This window comes from Haliotis rufescens, unplaced genomic scaffold (assembly GCF_023055435.1).
Source record: "Haliotis rufescens isolate VD_foot unplaced genomic scaffold, xgHalRufe1.0.p SCAF_10, whole genome shotgun sequence".
NCBI classification, from domain to species: domain Eukaryota; kingdom Metazoa; phylum Mollusca; class Gastropoda; order Lepetellida; family Haliotidae; genus Haliotis; species Haliotis rufescens.
This window is the reverse complement of record NW_025963780.1, coordinates 18,599,181-18,618,392: the sequence shown is the minus strand read 5'-3', so window position 1 is coordinate 18,618,392 and position 19,212 is coordinate 18,599,181. Positions and strand designations below refer to the sequence as shown.

The 19,212-nt window shown below is 47.2% G+C and overlaps 1 protein-coding gene across 1 annotated transcript; it reads left to right on the top strand.

The window, feature by feature from the left end:
* Positions 1-7,911: 7,911 nt before the first annotated feature.
* Positions 7,912-8,864, top strand: LOC125376113. The gene is made up of 2 exons (XM_048387738.1): positions 7,912-8,044; positions 8,474-8,864. Exons 1-2 carry the CDS (start codon positions 8,026-8,028, stop codon positions 8,794-8,796), a joined length of 342 nt encoding a protein of 113 aa, XP_048243695.1. The 5' UTR covers positions 7,912-8,025; the 3' UTR covers positions 8,797-8,864.
* Positions 8,865-19,212: the final 10,348 nt, after the last annotated feature.

Below are 19,212 nucleotides of genomic sequence, written 5' to 3'. Positions count from 1 at the left end.
TATTTATTGTTGTGAAACATTCCAAAGACAAGACTAAATTATGTCAACTCATTAAGGATTTGCTGAAAACCGCAATTCATGATATGCGTCCAGGCGCCTTTCAGCATGTTAAGTGTATGTTATCTTAATGACCATTACCTATCAACATGATAGCTCAGAATTTAGGACACCTATAATTTCTTTGATTTCAATCATGAATGCCACACAAACAAAGCATGACGAGAAACGTTCAACATGAAGTTAGCAGAGGCTATACATTAAACTCACACAAATATAGCTTTGACATTTTTGTATATCACCATGCCAGACAATGTGTATTCTTGTGTTGTTGAATCTGAGATTGAGTGCATTAAATGTTTCCGCCACACTGGCAAATATATCATCGGAAGACAAGAGATGACATATGATATGTCAATTGAGACGAGACGTGTTTGAATGTGAACCTGAGAATGGACACCTCTGAGGGGAGCAAACCAAATGCGGAAAGCTAATTCACGAGTGATTTAGGAAATAGGCAAATCAATAGACATATGGAGCGAATATTCTATCCATGTAGGCAATATTACATGTATTGCCTCGTGCAAGCACTTTTCAAACTCAGCAGCTGAAACCATAAGCTGATAAAACGTGCCCCACAGCTAGTCCCCCTTAAAGAACTATTCATGTACAGCCATTGTCACCAAGACCATCTCAAGACAAACATGGGTGACTGGTAGACTATTCTGATCTTGACTCATAATGTGTGTCACTCAGATCAACACTGAACGTAAGTTGATGTAACACACGTCACAGCTGGCCCTCCATGAAACACTTTTAATACTCAGCAGCCATTGTCACCAACGTGGTCTCAAGACAAATATGGGTGACAGGTAAGCTTTTCTGACCTGGACACATTAGATGGGTTACTCAGACGAGATCTGATCATACATGAATATGGTATAGCAATGATGCAAGGTTGATATCATACACTTATTCCAAGCAATACATGTTTAGGAAACCGCTTTGCTTTTTGCATTGCAAAAGTTAAAGTTCGGTTATCTTGTATTTGCCAAAGATTTAATAGTAAGAAAATGTTATACACGGGCATATGCAATACTGTTACTTTCTGATATATAATATCAGAAACGTAATTAGATAATGACAGTTTAATGGTGCCAATATGTTTTTCTTAGTCTGACGGATAAAAAAGTAAACATTTCTAAACGCACTTCAGGGGCCCACTTCATATAGAAGCACCGGAGTTCCTATATTGGTTCAGCGGGCCAACATGGGATGTAAGCGGGCTTACACAGTTGTGACATTTTTTATCTTTTTTTTTCTTTATCTCTTTTACTGATACTATTTTGAAACACATAGTTTAGATAGTCAATTATAAATATGTCATTAAATGATATAGGTCCTCGGTCAGTCATATTGGCCTGAGGCAGGCTGGCTGGACTGGACCGAGGCAATGCTTTGGGGAAAAAAAATGACTCACCAATGACCTGTAACAAGGCCTCGGACAGTCATATTGGCCCAGAAGTGTTGCCTCAATCCAATATTGTCCACCTAGGGCCTATAACAGGGACATATTATAACATAATAATATTGCATCTGTGTAACTTCATGTATTCCTCCTAGTAAACTCAATACTTCTGTATCCTAGCCTAGTGGCAATGTCACGGCAGGGAACACCTGTGTGCTACTTTCGTGGTAGACTCATTGCAGGAGTCGACGATATGGTCTGTGGCCGATTAGAATGACTATGATTTTCAATCTGAATATGGAATCTCAGGGAAATACATCTGGTATAAAGGAAATCCGGACTTTATTGAAATCTCAATTTCGCATTATCATTGTATGTTTTGTTATCGTCGTCCACCCATTAGACCGCCTCCATACCCACAAATCTACCGTTTCCCATGTCCTCTACGTTTGCCCTCCCATTTCTCCACCTACTACTCTTTTGGTCCCTTTCCCTCTCATAATTCTGGATATAACTGGAATACTATCCCATACTTGTATATCCGTCCTCCCACTGCAGTCCCCTTCCTCTCTCATACATCCATGTCGCCATACCCTTATGTCCGTCCTCCAAATGCAGTCCCCTTCCCCGCTCAAACTTCCATGTCTCACATAATTGTATATCCGTCCTCCCACTGCAGTCCCCTTCACCTCTCATACCTCCAGTCCCCATACCCGTATGTCCGTCCTCCCACTGCAGTCCCCTTCGCCTCTCATACATCCATGTCCCCATACCCGTATGTCCGTCGTCCCACTACAGTCCCCTTCTTCTCTCATACATCCATGTCCCCCATACCCTTCTGTCAGTCCTCCCACTACAGCCCCCTTCCCCTCTCATACCTCCATGTCCCCCATACCCGTATGTGCTTCCTCCCACTACAGTTCCCTTCCCCTCTCATACCCCCATGTCCCCCATACCCGTATGTCAGTCCTCCCACTGCAGTCCCCTTCACCCCTCATACCCCCATGTCCACATACCCGTATGTCCGTCCTCCCACTACAGTCCCCTTCTTCTCTCATACCTCCATGTCCCCCATACCCGTATGTGCGTCCTCCCACTACAGTTCCCTTCCCCTCTCATACCCCAAGGTCCCCATACCCGTATGTTCGTCGTCCCACTACAGCCCCCTTCCCCTCTCATACCTCCATGTCCCCCATACCCGTTTGTGCGTCGTCCAACTACAGTCCCCTTCTTCTCTCATACATCCATGTCCCCCATACCCGTATGTCAGTCCTCCCACTGCAGTCCCCTTCCCCTCTCATACCCCCATGTCCCCATACCCGTATGTCCGTCGTCCGAATACAGCCCCCTTCCCCTCTCATACCTCCATGTCCCCCATACCCGTATGTGCGTCCTCCCACTACAGTTCACTTCCCCTCTCATACATCCATGTCCCCATACCCGTATGTCCGTCGTCCCACTACAGTCCCCTTCTTCTCTCATACATCCATGTCCCCCATACCCGTATGTCAGTCCTCCCACTACAGCCCCCTTCCCCTCTCATACCCCCATGTCACCCATACCCGTATGTGCGTCCTCCCACTGCAGTCCCCTTCCCCTCTCATACCCCAGGTCCCCATACCCGTATGTCCGTCCTCTTGCTGTAGTCCCCTTCCACTCTCATACTTCGATGTATCCCATACCTGTATATCCGTCCTCCGTCTGCAGTCCCCTTCCTCTCTCATACATCCATGTCCCAATACCCGTATGTCAGTCTTCGGACTGCAGTCCCCTTCCCCTCTCATACCTCCAAACCCCATATCCGTATGTCCGTCCTCCCACTGCAGTCCCCTTCCCCTCTAAAACTTCGATGTTTCCCATACTTGTATATCCTTCCTCCCACTGCAGTCCCCTTCCCCTCTAAAACTTCCATGTCTCCCATACTTGTATATCCGTCCTCCCACTGCATTCCCCTTCCCCTCTAAAACTTCCATGTCTCCCATACTTGTATATCCGTCCTCCCACTGCAGTCCCCTTCCCCTCTAAAACTTCCATGTCTCCCATACTTGTATATCCGTCCTCCCACTGCAGTCCCCTTCCCCTCTAAAACTTCCATGTATCCCATACCTGTATATCCGTCCTCCCACTGCAGTCCCCTTCCCCTCTCTTACATCCATGTCCCCCATACCCGTATGTCAGTCTTCGCACTGCAGTCCCCTTCCCCTCTCATACCTCCAGTCCCCATACCCGTATGTCCGTCCTCTTACTGCAGTCCCCTTCCTCTCTCATACTTCCATGTATCCCATACCCGTATGTCAGTTTTCGCACTGCAGTCCCCTTCCCCTCCCATACCTCCAGTCCCCATACCTGTATATCCGTCTTCCCACCGCAGTCCCCTTCCTCTCTCATACTTCCATGTATCCCATACCCGTATGTCGGTCTTCGCACTGCAGTCCCCTTCCCCTCTCATACCTCCAGTCCCCATACCCGTATGTCCGTCCTCTTGCTGCAGTCCCCTTCCACTCTCATACTTTCATGTATCCCATACCTGTATATCCGTCCTCCGTCTGCAGTCCCCTTCATCTCTCATACATCCATGTCCCCATACCCATATATCAGTCTTCGCACTGCAGTCCCCTTCCCCTCTCATACCTCCAAACCCCATACCCGTATGTCCGTCCTCCCACTGCAGTCCCCTTCCCCTCTAAAACTTCCATGTCTCCCATACTTGTATATCCGTCCTCCCACTGCATTCCCCTTCCACTCTCATACTTTCATGTATCCCATACCTGTATATCCGTCCTCCGTCTGCAGTCCCCTTCCCCTCTCTTACATCCATGTCCCCATTCCCGTATGTCAGTCCTCCCACTGCAGTCCACTTCCTCTCTCATACATCCATGTCCCCATACCCGTATGTCCGTCGTCCCACTACAGTCCCCTTCTTCTCTCATACATCCATGTCCCCCATACCCTTCTGTCAGTCCTCCCACTACAGCCCCCTTCCCCTCTCATACCTCCATGTCCCCCATACCCGTATGTGCGTCCTCCCAATACAGTTCCCTTCCCCTCTAATACCCCCATGTCCCCATACCCGTATGTCCGTCGTCCCACTACAGTCCCCTTCTTCTCTCATACCTCCATGTCCCCCATACCCGTATGTGCGTCCTCCCACTACAGTTCCCTTCCCCTCTCATACCCCCATGTCCCCCATACCCGTATGTCAGTCCTCCCACCGCAGTCCCCTTCCCCTCTCTTACATCCATGTCCCCATACCCGTATGTCAGTCTTCGCACTGCAGTCCCCCTCCCGTCTCATACCTCCATAACCCCCATACCCGTATGTGCGTCCTCCCACTACAGTTCCCTTCCCCTCTCATACCCCCATGTCCCCCATACCCGTATGTCAGTCCTCCCACTGCAGTCCCCTTCCCCTCTCATACCCCCATGTCCCCATACCCGTATGTCCGTCGTCCGAATACAGCCCCCTTCCCCTCTCATACCTCCATGTCCCCCATACCCGTATGTGCGTCCTCCCACTACAGTTCACTTCCCCTCCCATACATCCATGTCCCCATACCCGTATGTCCGTCGTCCCACTACAGTCCCCTTCTTCTCTCATACATCCATGTCCCCCATACCCGTATGTCAGTCCTCCCACTACAGCCCCCTTCCCCTCTCATACCCCCATGTCCCCCATACCCTTATGTGCGTCCTCCCACTGCAGTCCACTTGCCACTCATACCTCCATGCCCCCCATACCCGTACGTCAGTCCTCCCACTGCAGTCCACTTGCCTCTCATACCTCCATGCCCTCCATACAGGTATGTCAGTCCTACCAGTACATCCCCCTTCCGCTCTCATACCCCCATGCCCCCCATACCCGTATGTGCGTCCTCCCACTACAGTCCACTTGCCTCTGATACATCCATGTCCCCCATATCCATATGTCAGTCTTCGCACTGCAGTTCCCTTCCCCTCCCATACCTCCAGTCCCCATACCTGTATATCCGTCCTCCCACTGCAGCCCCCTTCCTCTCTCATACTTCCATGTATCCCATACCCGTATGTCAGTCTTTTCACTGCAGTCCCCTTCCCCTCCGATACCTCCATTCCCCTACTCGTATGTCCGTCCACCCACTGCAGTCCCCTTTCCCGCTCATACCTCCATATCCCCCATACCCGTATGTCCGTCCTCCAACTACAGCCTCCTTCCCCTCTCATACCTCAATGTCCCTCTTACCCGTATGTCAGTCCTTCCACTAGTCCCCTTCTCCTCTCATACCTCCCTGTCACACATACCTGGATGTCCTTTCTTCCACTAAGGCCCCCTTCCCCACTCATACGCCCATGTCCCTCATACCCGTATGTCCTTCCTCCCACTACAGTCCCCTTCTTCTCTCATACATCCATGTCCCCCATACCCGTATGTCAGTCCTCCCACTATAGCCCCCTTCCCCTCTCATACCTCCATGTCCCCCATACCCGTAAGTGCGTCCTCCCACTACAGTCCCCTTCCCCTCTCATACCCCCATGTCCCCATACCCGTATGTCCGTCGTCCCACTACAGTCCCCTTCTTCTCTCATACCTCCATGTCCTCCATACCCGTATGTGCGTCCTCCCACTACAGTTCCCTTCCCCTCTCATACCTCCATGTCCCCCATACCCGTATGTCAGTCCTCCCACTGCAGTCCCCTTCCCCTCTCATACCCCAGGTCCCCATACCCGTATGTCCGTCCTCTTGCTGTAGTCCCCTTCCACTCTCATACTTCGATGTATCCCATACCTGTATATCCGTCCTCCGTCTGCAGTCCCCTTCCTCTCTCATACATCCATGTCCCCATACCCGTATGTCAGTCTTCGGACTGCAGTCCCCTTCCCCTCTCATACCTCCAAACCCCATACCCGTATGTCCGTCCTCCCACTGCAGTCCCCTTCCCCTCTAAAACTTCGATGTTTCCCATACTTGTATATCCTTCCTCCCACTGCATTCCCCTTCCCCTTTCATACTTTCATGTATCCCATACCTGTATATCCGTCCTCCCACTGCAGTCCCCTTCCCCTCTCTTACATCCATGTCCCCCATACCCGTATGTCAGTCTTCGCACTGCAGTCCCCTTCCCCTCCCATACCTCCAGTCCCCATACCTGTATATCCGTCTTCCCACTGCAGTCCCCTTCCTCTCTCATACCTCCATGTATCTAATTCCCGTATGTCAGTCTTTGCAGTGCAGTCCCCTTCCCCTCCCATACCTCCAGTCCCCATACTCGTATGTGCGTCCCACCCTGCAGTCCCCTTTCCCGCTCATACCTCCATATCCCCCATACCCGTATGTCCGTCCTTCGACTACAGTCCGCTTCACATCTCATACCTCCATGTCCCCCACACCCATATGTCCGTCCTCCAACTACAGCCTCCTTCCCCTCTCATACCTCAATGTCCCCCATACAGGTATGTCAGTCCTCCCACTAAAGTATCCTTCCCCTTTCATACCTCCCTGTCCCTCTTACCCGTATGTCAGTCCTTCCACTAGTCCCTTTCTCCTCTCATACCTCCCTGTCACACATACCTGGATGTCCTTTCTTCCACTAAGGCCCCCTTCCCCACTCATACGCCCATGTCCCTCATACCCGTATGTCCTTCCTCCCACTACAGTCCCCTTCTTCTCTCATACCCCCATGTCCCCCATACCCGTATGTCAGTCCTCCCACTGCAGTTTCCTTGCCTCTCATACCTCCATGTCCCCCATGATAGTTAACTTTTCGGCATAATAAATTCGTTATGGTGTCTTTAGTTGCCGTATATGGTGTCACATTAGGTTAGCAGTTAGAAATATTTTTCTGCTAATCTAATACGACACGACATATAGTAGTGGTATATGGCTACTAAAGACACAAAACTAATAATATCTCCCGTGTCGTTGCCTCCGACCTCCACACATAGCTTCCATCCTCTGTCATACACCTATGTTGCCTACTGCCACCTGCCCTTGCAAACGGTAATTTAAGGAAAGAAAAAGTTAAAGTGTAACCTATGCAAATCTTTCAAAATCGTTATTAATATTTCTCCTTTTATATTTCTGTAGAGCAGCAATTCTTGTAAACAAGAACCTATACTAAACCTGAAACAAACAATTACATTATAACCAGGAACAATGACAATGGAGTTTATTTAACATAGACTACGACGGCACCTTATCATTATAAACGGTCATCAAGTCATTTGGTGAGTCATTCAAGCGCTAATAAAATCCTCTTTCAAGAAGGGTAACTCTATTTACCTATTAAATTCTACCAGAGTAGTTTCCCTTAGAATGATCTTCGCATTTCATAACTTGTACAGCTCCAATCTAAACAGGTGACGTACCCAATGTTGATGTGTATATTTCAAAATGTAAAGGCAGACGGAAGTGATGCATAAAGTCGACGCATGCGTGAACTTGCCTTCAGTAGCGGCGTCATGACAACTGTTAGGCCTTCCTGTGTGTCAGCCATTTTGAGAGATATCACTGGAAGTGTTCGCAGTTTTATCGTGCAAAATACGGGCTTTAAAAGTGTGTACGACTTGAAGAGGTGGAGAAAACTATGAATCCTACTAGGAAAGGTATGTGTAATTGTCCTTTTTACCAGTGATAAAGCTGGATGAAGCTGTTTTAATATGTTTAAATGCATAAAATAGACGCTGATATTTCTATACTCCAATTTCAATTGTCATTGTCTGTATGTGGGTCTTAATATTATGGAGTTGCACAATAGCTGTAGGTTGTTATTTCTAACCTGAACATTTTAGTTGTACTAAATGTACCCGGTGTGAAAACTTAACATGATACACCCCATAATCGACTGAGGGGAAAGGGAAATTATAGGATTCCTGCAGACACGTTTTCAAGACACAGAATTAATGAATTTTGTCCTTTATAAAAAAAGAATAGCCTTGATCAGAACTTCAACCTTTATTAAACACCACTTTGAGCATTTTATAAATGTATACTGCTGTTCAGTACTATCATACTGATAAATTGCTTGGTGGTAGTTCCTGTGACCCCCTTGCCGCCCGGGCTGCCAACAGTGGTGATGGGAGATGGGACCAGATGTCTGGTAGACAACAACACTATCTGGATACCAGCTGGTAATCCTGTTAACCTCTCCCTGGGTCCTGGTTACCTACAGCCAAGACTCCTGCAGCCTGGAGTTCAGCCATCTGTGACTGGTATCCCCCTGCCTCCTGCAGTCCAGGCACCACCTTGCAGTGGACGTAGGGAGATGATGCCTGTCTGCCAGCTGCCTGTCAGCCTGCCCAGTTCAGAGATGGACCTACAGCTGATGAGACCAGAGGTATTATTATATTTATGCTAATACATGTACCAGAATGTAACACAAAAAGTATGATTTTGTTTTTTAATCAATAAAGAATCAAAATGAGACTTTGACTGTATCACCCATCAGGCCTTCTCCTGTGTTCTGCCCCAACTTGACCAACCCAGTCCAGTTCCTGATTCCCAGTCTGCCCTTGTTGAATCTCCAGCCATATCTTCAACAAGGAATCCCAAACCCAATTCCAAGACCCCTATCCAGCTTAATAGAAAACCTGAGCTCAAGCCCTGCAAACGCAAGCCCCGCACTTTCAGGCCAAAACCTCAGCCAAAGCCTCGCATTCCCAAGGAGAAAGTGGGCAAGCATCAGCCTGAGAGCAAGCCCTACTTTGTGCCTCAGCCTCTTGGAGCTCGGCACATGAAACCCCAGAGCAAACCCCTGGTGAAGCGTATCACTAAGCCCTCTGGTAGTCATGGTATCATTAAGACCTCATCTAAGCTTAGTTTTGGTGAACAGTTGTTGTCTGCTGATGGTGCTTACATAAAGTCAAAGTCTGTCTTGCCCAGTACAGGATGCAAGACCTTCCCTGTCCCTGTTAAGAATGTAAAGGATAAGGTTGTTTCAATATCGGAGAGTGCTAAGTCAGGTGGTTTCACTGCTGCAACAGTAAGTGTAAGTCCTGACAAGGCAGTGGACAGAGCTGAGCCTAACCCTGATGATGAATATGATGTGGAATATCTGTATCTTACTAAACTGATTTTAAGGAAAAAGAAGAAACCCACTGCTGAGCCCAGTAAGGAGTCCGTGCCCTCACGCAAGAGGAAGTGCCCAGATGACAACAGCGAGGTGTCCCAAGCTGAAAAGCAGGCAAGACTGGAGGAGCCCCAGGACACTCTGGAGGACCTGGAAGCTCTCCTGGCTGAGTACAGCTCCAGTCTCTCGTCTGGCACCAGGGACTTCTTCTAAACACTGTAAGGGGCAGGGGACAGGTAGGTATAGATTAGTGTGTAGTATATAGGTTAATAATCGTATATTGTGATCTTTCTCTTATCCTTTCATTGTGCAGTTCAACTTCAACACAGTGAACTCGTGTTTTGACCATCAGCTCCCGTTTTTGTTATATCTACAATCTACCGAATCTAGTGCTATTATCTGTGTCTGGCCAATTCCACGTCCATGGTACTCTACTCTACATGGTACCCTACTCTGTTGTTAACTAATCTAAATGTTGTATGTCGTCTTCTACTCTACTCTGCTGTGTACTGTCACACTGTACCATACCCTGCATTGCCCAACTATATTCTCTTCTGTACTGTCCTTCGTTACTTTCTTCTACGCTGTACCTTCACCAATCCTGCTTACGGAACTCTGTACTCTCCTAATAAGCCGCATCTGTACTGCCCTACCCCCTGTAATGTCCTACCCTCCTCTGCACTGTCCTACTCTATCCTAGCCTGTACTGTTCTACTCTACCATACTCTGTACTGTTCTATTGTACCCTCCCCTGTATTGTCCTACTCTACCCTTCCCTGTACTGTCCTACTCTACCCTACTCTGTACTGTCCTACTCTACCCTCCCCTGTATTCTCCTACCCTACCCTACTATCCTCCTATGTACTATGCTACCCTGTACTCTACTATTCTGTAGTGTCCTACTCTTTACTTTCCTACCCTGTACAGCCCTACTGTACTGTCCTACCCTTTACTGTCCTGCTCTACCCTACCCTGTACTGTACTACTTTTTACCCTACTTTGTAGTATTGTACTGTCCTACTCTGTACTGTCCTACCCTACCCTACAATATACTGTCCTACCCTACCCTATTGTGTTCTGTCCTACTTTACCCTACTTTGTACTGTCCTACTCTAGCCTACTCTGTATTGTCCTACCCTGTCATGTGCACAAAGGGTTGCATACAGGTAAATGACGTGGACCTAAGAATGTAATAAGTCAATGGCAAAAGTCAATAAGTCAAATAAACAAAGATGGCGGATGCAGTATAATTTCGAAGTTTAATCTGTACTTTAAAAAAAATCAGGCATAGCTTCTGCGCACCTGGCTACCCACTGGGTCTGGGAGCAAATAATGCCATGAACATCACCCCTCATCCCCTAGACACAAGGACAACTGTCACAAGCATGCAATGTCTCTTACCCTTTCCCCATGTTGAAGCATATTGAAAAAAATTACCTTGTACATACTTACCTTTTGTTGAAATAAACAAAACAACATAAGACATTAATACAACGTATATCCCTGTGTTATGGGTTTTCGAACGCTGTAGAAACATTCATAGTTTTCTCGCTAGTGCATGAATAACTGTAAAACAACTCATTCACTTATAAAGGACATGTTTATCTTAAAAACAAGGAACCATCTGAGTATTTACAATATCTGTGGGACACCACACCCCTCGTTATAATGCAAGTATTCGTGATAGAAAATGTATAAAGGCCGAAAAGCTGCGTTACACCTATTCAGACATTCATTCAATCCTACTATATCCTACTCTGCACTGTCCTACCCTACCCTACTCTGTACTGTCCTATTCCACCCTACTCTGCACTGTCCTACCCTACCCTACTCTGTACTGTCCTACTCTAACTAACTCTGAACTGTCCTACCCTACCCTACTCTGCATTGTCCTTAGCCTACCCTAATCTGCATTGTCCTTAGCCTACCCTACTCTGTACTGTCCTACTCTACCCTACTCTGTACTGTCCTACTCTACCCTCCTCTGTAATTTCCTACTCTACCCTATTCTGCATTGTCCTTAGACTACCCTACTCTGTACTGTCCTACTCTACCCTACTCTGTACTGTCCTACTCTACACTACTCTGCACTGTCCTATTCTGTACTATCCTACTCTACCCTACTCTGTACTCTCCTACTCTACCCTACACTTTACTATCCTACTCTACCTTGCTCTACCTTATGTAGTGTCCTACCATCTACCCTTCTCTCAACTATTATACTGTCTACTATAAATCTGTTCATCTCATTGGCAACCTGACACTCCTGCATTGTCCTATCTGCTACTGTCCTGTTCCTTTCTCAACAGTCGGACTGGATATCTTTCCTTTTTCTGTCTTCTACTATCAACCATATTTCTGTTCATCTCACTACTCTCCTACTGGCTTGCGATAACAGTTTAGATTGTAGTCAAGTGGTAGTTATTTTCGAGAATTTATCATTGTGATTATGTTGAATCGTTCACTCTTTATTCGAGTAATGTAAGATATGCTAAGGAAATGTGTCACTGTACGTTTTTGTAAGTTCATGTGAAGAGTGGAAAGGGACGGCTGTGAGGGGAGGTTGGAGGCCGTTTATTTAGTATGTACTGATATACGTGTATTTATTTCAAAATTATTTATGTGTTATTCTTAATAAAATATATTTTTTCCAGTGTAAGAAGTAGTTCTGTTGTATTTAAGAACTGAAGTTGAATTGTGTGGTTAGATGATGTGAAGGAAGAATGTGGGTAGGCCATGGCATGGTGCTCATTGAGCATCAGCTGACAGGCCCCATTCATGATATACGTCTTTGTTGTGTATTTTACTGTTGAATTACTCAACAAGGTTTTTAATGGTCATTTCCTATCAACATCATAGCTCAGAAGATTGGACACCCATAATTTCTTTGATTTTAATCATGAATGCCACACAAACAGTGCATGATGAGAACAGTTTAGCATGAAGTGGTCAGTCAGGTCACACATTCATCTCACACAAATATGACTTGTATATCATCGTTCCTGACAATGTTTAAACTTGGAAAAGTATTGAACTTTAATTACAATCTTTCATGTCAGTTTATAAGAATCTGCAATTCACAAAATATGTGAACATGTATTGTATCCAAGATGGAGTGTTCAATATTTACGTCACACATATAATATTATGGCAAGATAAAGACACGAGACTGTGTTATGTACTCATACAAAGGAAGAGATATGCTTTAGTTTGAGTGTCAGCGTGAGAATGTATACCCCTGAGGGGAAACAAATGTGAAAGCAAATTCATGAGTGAGTGAGGAAATGGGCAAATCAATAAGCATATGCAGTGGAATATTATATCTGTATTATGGCGGCATGTGAGGTTATCCAGTCTGAACCAGTAAAACCAGGAAGACACACAACCTATCAGGATTACTGATGACCCTCCATCATGCACTATTTTCTTGTTGTGAAACATTCCAAAGACAAGACTGGGTAAATTATGTCAACTCATTAAGGATTTACAGAAAGCCGTCTTTCATGATATGCTTCCAGGCCTCTTTCAACATGAAGTTAGCAGAGGCTATACATTAAACTCACACAAATATAGCTTTGACATTTTTGTATATCACCATGCCAGACAATGTGTATTCTTGTGTTGTTGAATCTGAGATTGAGTGCATTAAATGTTTCCGCCACACTGGCAAATATATCATCGGAAGACAAGAGATGACATATGATATGTCCATTGAGACGAGACGTGTTTGAATGTGAACGTGAGAATGGACACCTCTGAGGGGAGCAAACCAAATGCGGAAAGCTAATTCACGAGTGATTTAGGAAATAGGCAAATCAATAGACATATGGAGCGAATATTCTAGCCATGTAGGCAATATAACATGTATTGCCTCGTGCAAGCACTTTTCAAACTCAGCAGCTGAAACCATAAGCTGATAAAACGTGCCTTACAGCTGGACCTCCTTAAAGAACCCTCATGTACAGCCATTGTCACCAAGACCATCTCAAGACAAACATGGGTGACTGGTAAACTATTCTGATCTTGACTCATAATGTGTGTCACTCAGATCAACACTGAACGTAAGTTGATGTAACACACGTCACAGCTGGCCCTCCATGAAACACTTTTAATACTCAGCAGCCATTGTCACCAACGTGGTCTCAAGACAAATGTGGGTGACAGGTAAGCTTTTCTGACCTGGACACATTAGATGGGTTACTCAGACGAGATCTGATCATACATGAATATGGTATAGCAATGATGCAAGGTTGATATCATACACTTATTCCAAGCAATACATGTTTAGGAAACAGCTTTGCTTTTTGCATTGCAAAAGTTAAAGTTCGGTTCTTGTATTTGCCAAAGATTTAATAGTAAGAAAATGTTATACACGGGCATATGCAATACTGTTACTTTCTGATATACAATATCAGAAACGTAATTAGATAATGACAGTTTAATGGTGCCAATATGTTTTTCTTAGTCCGACGGATAAAAAAGTAAACATTTCTAAACGCACTTCAGGGGCCCACTTCATATAGAAGCACCGGAGTTCCTATATTGGTTCAGCGGGCCAACATGGGATGTAAGCGGGCTAACACAGTTGTGCCAGGCCAATATTGCTTTTGACTGTGGTTGCATTCCTTTCACTGCAATCCCAACAAGGCGATAGACTGCTGTTATGTAAGATCGTGGATCCTGTTTCTGATATAACTGTGACATTTTTTATCTTTTTTTTTCTTTATCTCTTTTACTGATACTATTTTGAAACACATAGTTTAGGTAGTCAATTATAAAGATGTCATGAAATGATATAGGTCCTCGGTCAGTCATATTGGCCTGAGGCAGGCTGGCTGGACTGGACCGAGGCAATGCTTTGGGGGAAAAATATGACTCACCAATGACCTGTAACAAGGCCTCGGACAGTCATATTGGCCCAGAAGTGTTGCCTCAATCCAATATTGTCCACCTAGGGCCTATAACAGGGACATATAATAACATAATAATATTGCATCTGTGTAGCTTCATGTATTCCTCCTAGTAAACTCAATACTTCTGTATCCTAGCCTAGTGGCCTTGTCATGGCAGGGAACACCTGTGTGCTACTTTCGTGGTAGACTCATTGCAGGAGTCGACGATATGGTCTGTGGCCGATTAGAATGACTATAATTTTCAATCTGAATATTGAATCTCAGGGAAATACATCTGGTATAAAGGAAATCCGGACTTTATTGAAATCTCAATTTCGCATTATCCTTGTATGTTTTGTTATCGTCGTCCACCCATTAGACCGCCTCCATACCCACAAATCTACCGATTCCGATGTCCTCTACGTTTGCCCTCACATTTCTCCACCTACTACTCTTTTGGTCCCTTCCCCTCTCATAATTCTGGATATAACTGGAATACTTTTCAAAGCGATGTTAAACCCAAACGGGTCACTCACTCCTTACCTCAAAGTCCCTTATTTTCGCCCTGCCGTTAACTCAGTACCCCAACTTTATTCCATCCAAATACCTCAATCCACCCTACTTCCCCGGTATCCTCCTTACCTTCCCTTCTATCATCCTTAGTCCCTCATCCGTCCTTCTACCTCCACCTCTGTCCTTCCTCATTAACTTCCACTCCATCTTTCCTACTAATCACTAACCCTCCTTACATCCACTTTCCCCTCTCATACCTCCATGTCCCACATAACCTCAAGGGCCTCCCATTACAGTCCCCTTCCCCTCTCATACCTCCATGTCCAACATAACCAAAACGGTCTCCAACTACAGGCCCCTTACCCTCTCACATCTCCATGTCCCCCATACCCGTATGTCAGTCCTCCGACTGCAGTCCCCTTCCCCTCCCATACCTCCAGTCCTTATGCCCGTATGTCCGTCCTCCCACTGCAGTCCCCTTCCCCTCTCATACTTTGATGTCTCCCATACCTGTATATCCGTCCTCCCACTACAGTTCCCTTCCCCTCTCATACCCCCATGTCCCCCATACCCGTTTATCCGTCCTCCCACTGCAGTCCCCTTCCTCTCTCATACCTCCATGTCCCCCATACCCGTATGTCAGTCCTTCCACTACAGTTCCCTTCCCCTCTCATACCTCCATATCCCCCATACCCGTATGGCAGTCCTCCCACTACAGTCCCCTTCCCCTCTCATACCTCCATATCCCACCAACCCGTATGTCAGTCCTTCCACTGCAGTCCCCTTCTCCTCTCATACCTCCCTGTTCCCCATACCCGTATGTCAGTCCTTCCACTGCAGTCCACTTGCCTCTCATACCTCCATATCCCCCATACCCGTAAGTCCGTCCTTCCGCTACAGTCCCCTTCCCCTCTCATACCTCCATGTCCCCCCAAACTGTATATCCGTCCTTCCACTACAGCCCCTTCCCCTCTCATACCTCCATGTCCCCCATACCAATATGTCAGTCCTCCGACTGCAGTACCTTCCCATCCCAAACCTCAAGTCCCCATACCTGTATATCCGTCTTCCCACCGCAGTCCCCTTCCTCTCTCATACCTCCATGTATCTCATACCCGTATGTCAGTCCTCCCACTACAGTCCCCTTCCTCTCTCATACATCCATGTCCCCCATACCCGTATGTCAGTCTTCGCACTGCAGTCCCCTTCCCCTCTCATACCTCCAGTCCCCATACCCGTATGTCCGTCCTCTTGCTGCAGTCCCCTTCCCCTTTCATACTTCCATGTCTCCCATACCTGTATATCCGTCCTCCCACTGCAGTCCCCTTCCTCTCTCTTACATCCATGTCCCCCATACCCGTATGTCAGTCTTCGCACTGCAGTCGCCTTCCCCTCTGATGCCTCCAGTCCCCATACCCGTATGTCCGTCCTCCCACTGCAGTCCCCTTCCTCTCTCATACCTCCATGTCCCCCATACCCGTATGTCAGTCCTCCACTACAGTTCCCTTCCCCTCTCATACCCCCCTGTCCCCCATACCCATATGTCAGTCCTCCCACTACAGTTCCCTTCCCCTCTCATACCCCCCTGTCCCCCATACCCGTATGTCAGTCCTTCCACTGCAGTCCCCTTCTCCTCTCATACCTCCCTGTTCCCCATACCCGTATGTCAGTCCTTCCACTGCAGTCCACTTGCCTCTCATACCTCCATATCCCCCATACCCGTAAGTCCGTCCTTCCGCTACAGTCCCCTTCCTCTCTCATACCTCCATGTATCTCATACCCGTATGTCAGTCCTCCCACTACAGTCCCCTTCCTCTCTCATACATCCATGTCCCCCATACCCGTATGTCAGTCTTCGCACTGCAGTCCCCTTCCCCTCTCATACCTCCAGTCCCCATACCCGTATGTCCGTCCTCTTGCTGCAGTCCCCTTCCTCTCTCATACATCCATGTCCCCTTACCTGTATATCCGTCCTCCCACTACAGTTCCCTTCCCCTCTCATACCCCCATGTCCCCCATACCCGTTTATCCGTCCTCCCACTGCAGTCCCCTTCCTCTGTCATACTTCCATGTCCCCCATACAGGTATGTCGGTCTTCCCTCTAAAGTATCCTTCCCCTCTCATACCTCCCTGTCCCCCATACCCGTATGTCAGTCCTTCCACTGCAGTCCCCTTCTCCTCTCATACCTCCATATCCCCCATACCCGTATGTCAGTCCTTCAAATGCAGTCCCCTTCTCCTCTCATACCTCCATATCCCCCATACCCGTATGTCAGTCCTTCCACTGCAGTCCCCTTCTCCTCTCATACCTCCCTGTCCCCCATACCCGTATGTCAGTCCTTCCACTACAGTTCCCTTCCCCTCTCATACCCCCATGTCCCCCATACCCGTATGTCAGTCCTCCCACTGCAGTCCACTTGTCTTTCATACCTCCATATCCCCCATACCCGTAAGTCCGTCCTTCCGCTACAGTCTCCTTCCCCTCTCATACCTCCATGTCCCACATACCCGTATGTCAGTCCTCCCACTACAGTCCCTTCCCCTCTCATACCTCCATGTCCCACATACCAATATGTCAGTCCTCCGACTGCAGTACCTTCCCCTCCCAAACCTCAAGTCCCCATACCTGTATATCCGTCTTCCCACCGCAGTCCCCTTCCTCTCTCATATCTCCATGTATCCCATACCCGTATGTCAGTCGTCCCACTACAGTCCCCTTCCTCTCTCATACATCCATGTCCCCCATACCCGTATGTCATTCTTCGGACTGCAGTCCCCTTCCCCTTTCATGCTTCCATGTATCCCATACCTGTATATCCGTCCTCCCACTGCAGTCCCCTTCCCCTCTAAAACTTCCATGTCTCCCATACTTGTATATCCGTCCTCCCACTGAAGTCCCCTTCCCCTCTAAAACCTCCATGTCTCCCATACTTGTATATCCGTCCTCCCACTGCATTCCCCTTCCCCTTTCATACTTCCATGTATCCCATACCTGTATATCCGTCCTCCCACTGCAGTCCCCTTCCCCTCTCTTACATTCATGTCCCCATACCCGTATGTCCGTCCTCCCACTGCAGTCCCCTTCCTCTCTCATACCTCTATGTCCCCATACCTGTATGTCCGTCGTCCCACTACAGTCCCCTTCGCCTCTCATACTTCCATGTCTCCCATACCTGTATATCCGTCCACCCACTGCAGTCCCCTTCCTCTCTCATACATCCATGTCCCCATACCTGTATGTCCGTCGTCCCACTACAGTCCCCTTCGCCTCTCATACTTCCATGTCTCCCATACCTGTATATCCGTCCACCCACTGCAGTCCCCTTCCTCTCTCATACATCCATGTCCCCATACCTGTATGTCCGTCGTCCCACTACAGTCCCCTTCGCCTCTCATACTTCCATGTCTCCCATACCTGTATATCCGTCCACCCACTGCAGTCCCCTTCCCCTCCCATACCTCCAGTCCCCATACTCGTATGCCCGTCCTTCAACTACAGTCCACTTCACATCTCATACCTCCATGTCCCCCACACCCATATGTCCGTCCTCTAACTACAGCCTCCTTCCTCTCTCATACCTCAATGTCCCCCACACAGGTATGTCAGTCCTCCCACTAAAGTATCCTTCCCCTTTCCTACCTCCCTGTCCCTCTTACCCGTATGTCAGTCCTTCCACTAGTCCCTTTCTCCTCTCATACCTCCCTGTCACACATACCTGGATGTCCTTTCTTCCACTAAGGCCCCCTTCCCCACTCATACGCCCATGTCCCTCATACCCGTATGTCCTTCCTCCCACTACAGTCCCCTTCTTCTCTCATACCCCCATGTCCCCCATACCGTATGTCAGTCCTCCCACTGCAGTTTCCTTGCCTCTCATACCTCCATGTCCCCCATGATAGTTAACTTTTCGGCATAATAAATTCGTTATGGTGTCTTTAGTTGCCGTATATGGTGTCACATTAGGTTAGCAGAAAGAAATATTTTTCTGCTAATCCAATACGACACGACATATAGTAGTGGTATATGGCTACTAAAGACACAAAACTAATAATATCTCCCGTGTCGTTGCCTCCGACCTCCACACATAGCTTCCATCCTCTGTCATACCACTATGTTGCCTACTGCAACCTGCCCTTGCCAACGGTAATTTAAGGGAAAGAAAAAGTTAAAGTGTAACCTATGCAAATCTTTCAAAATCGTTATTAATATTACTCCTTTTATATTTCTGTAGAGCAGCAATTCTTGTAAACAAGAACCTATACTAAACCTGAAACAAACAATTACTTTATAACCAGGAAC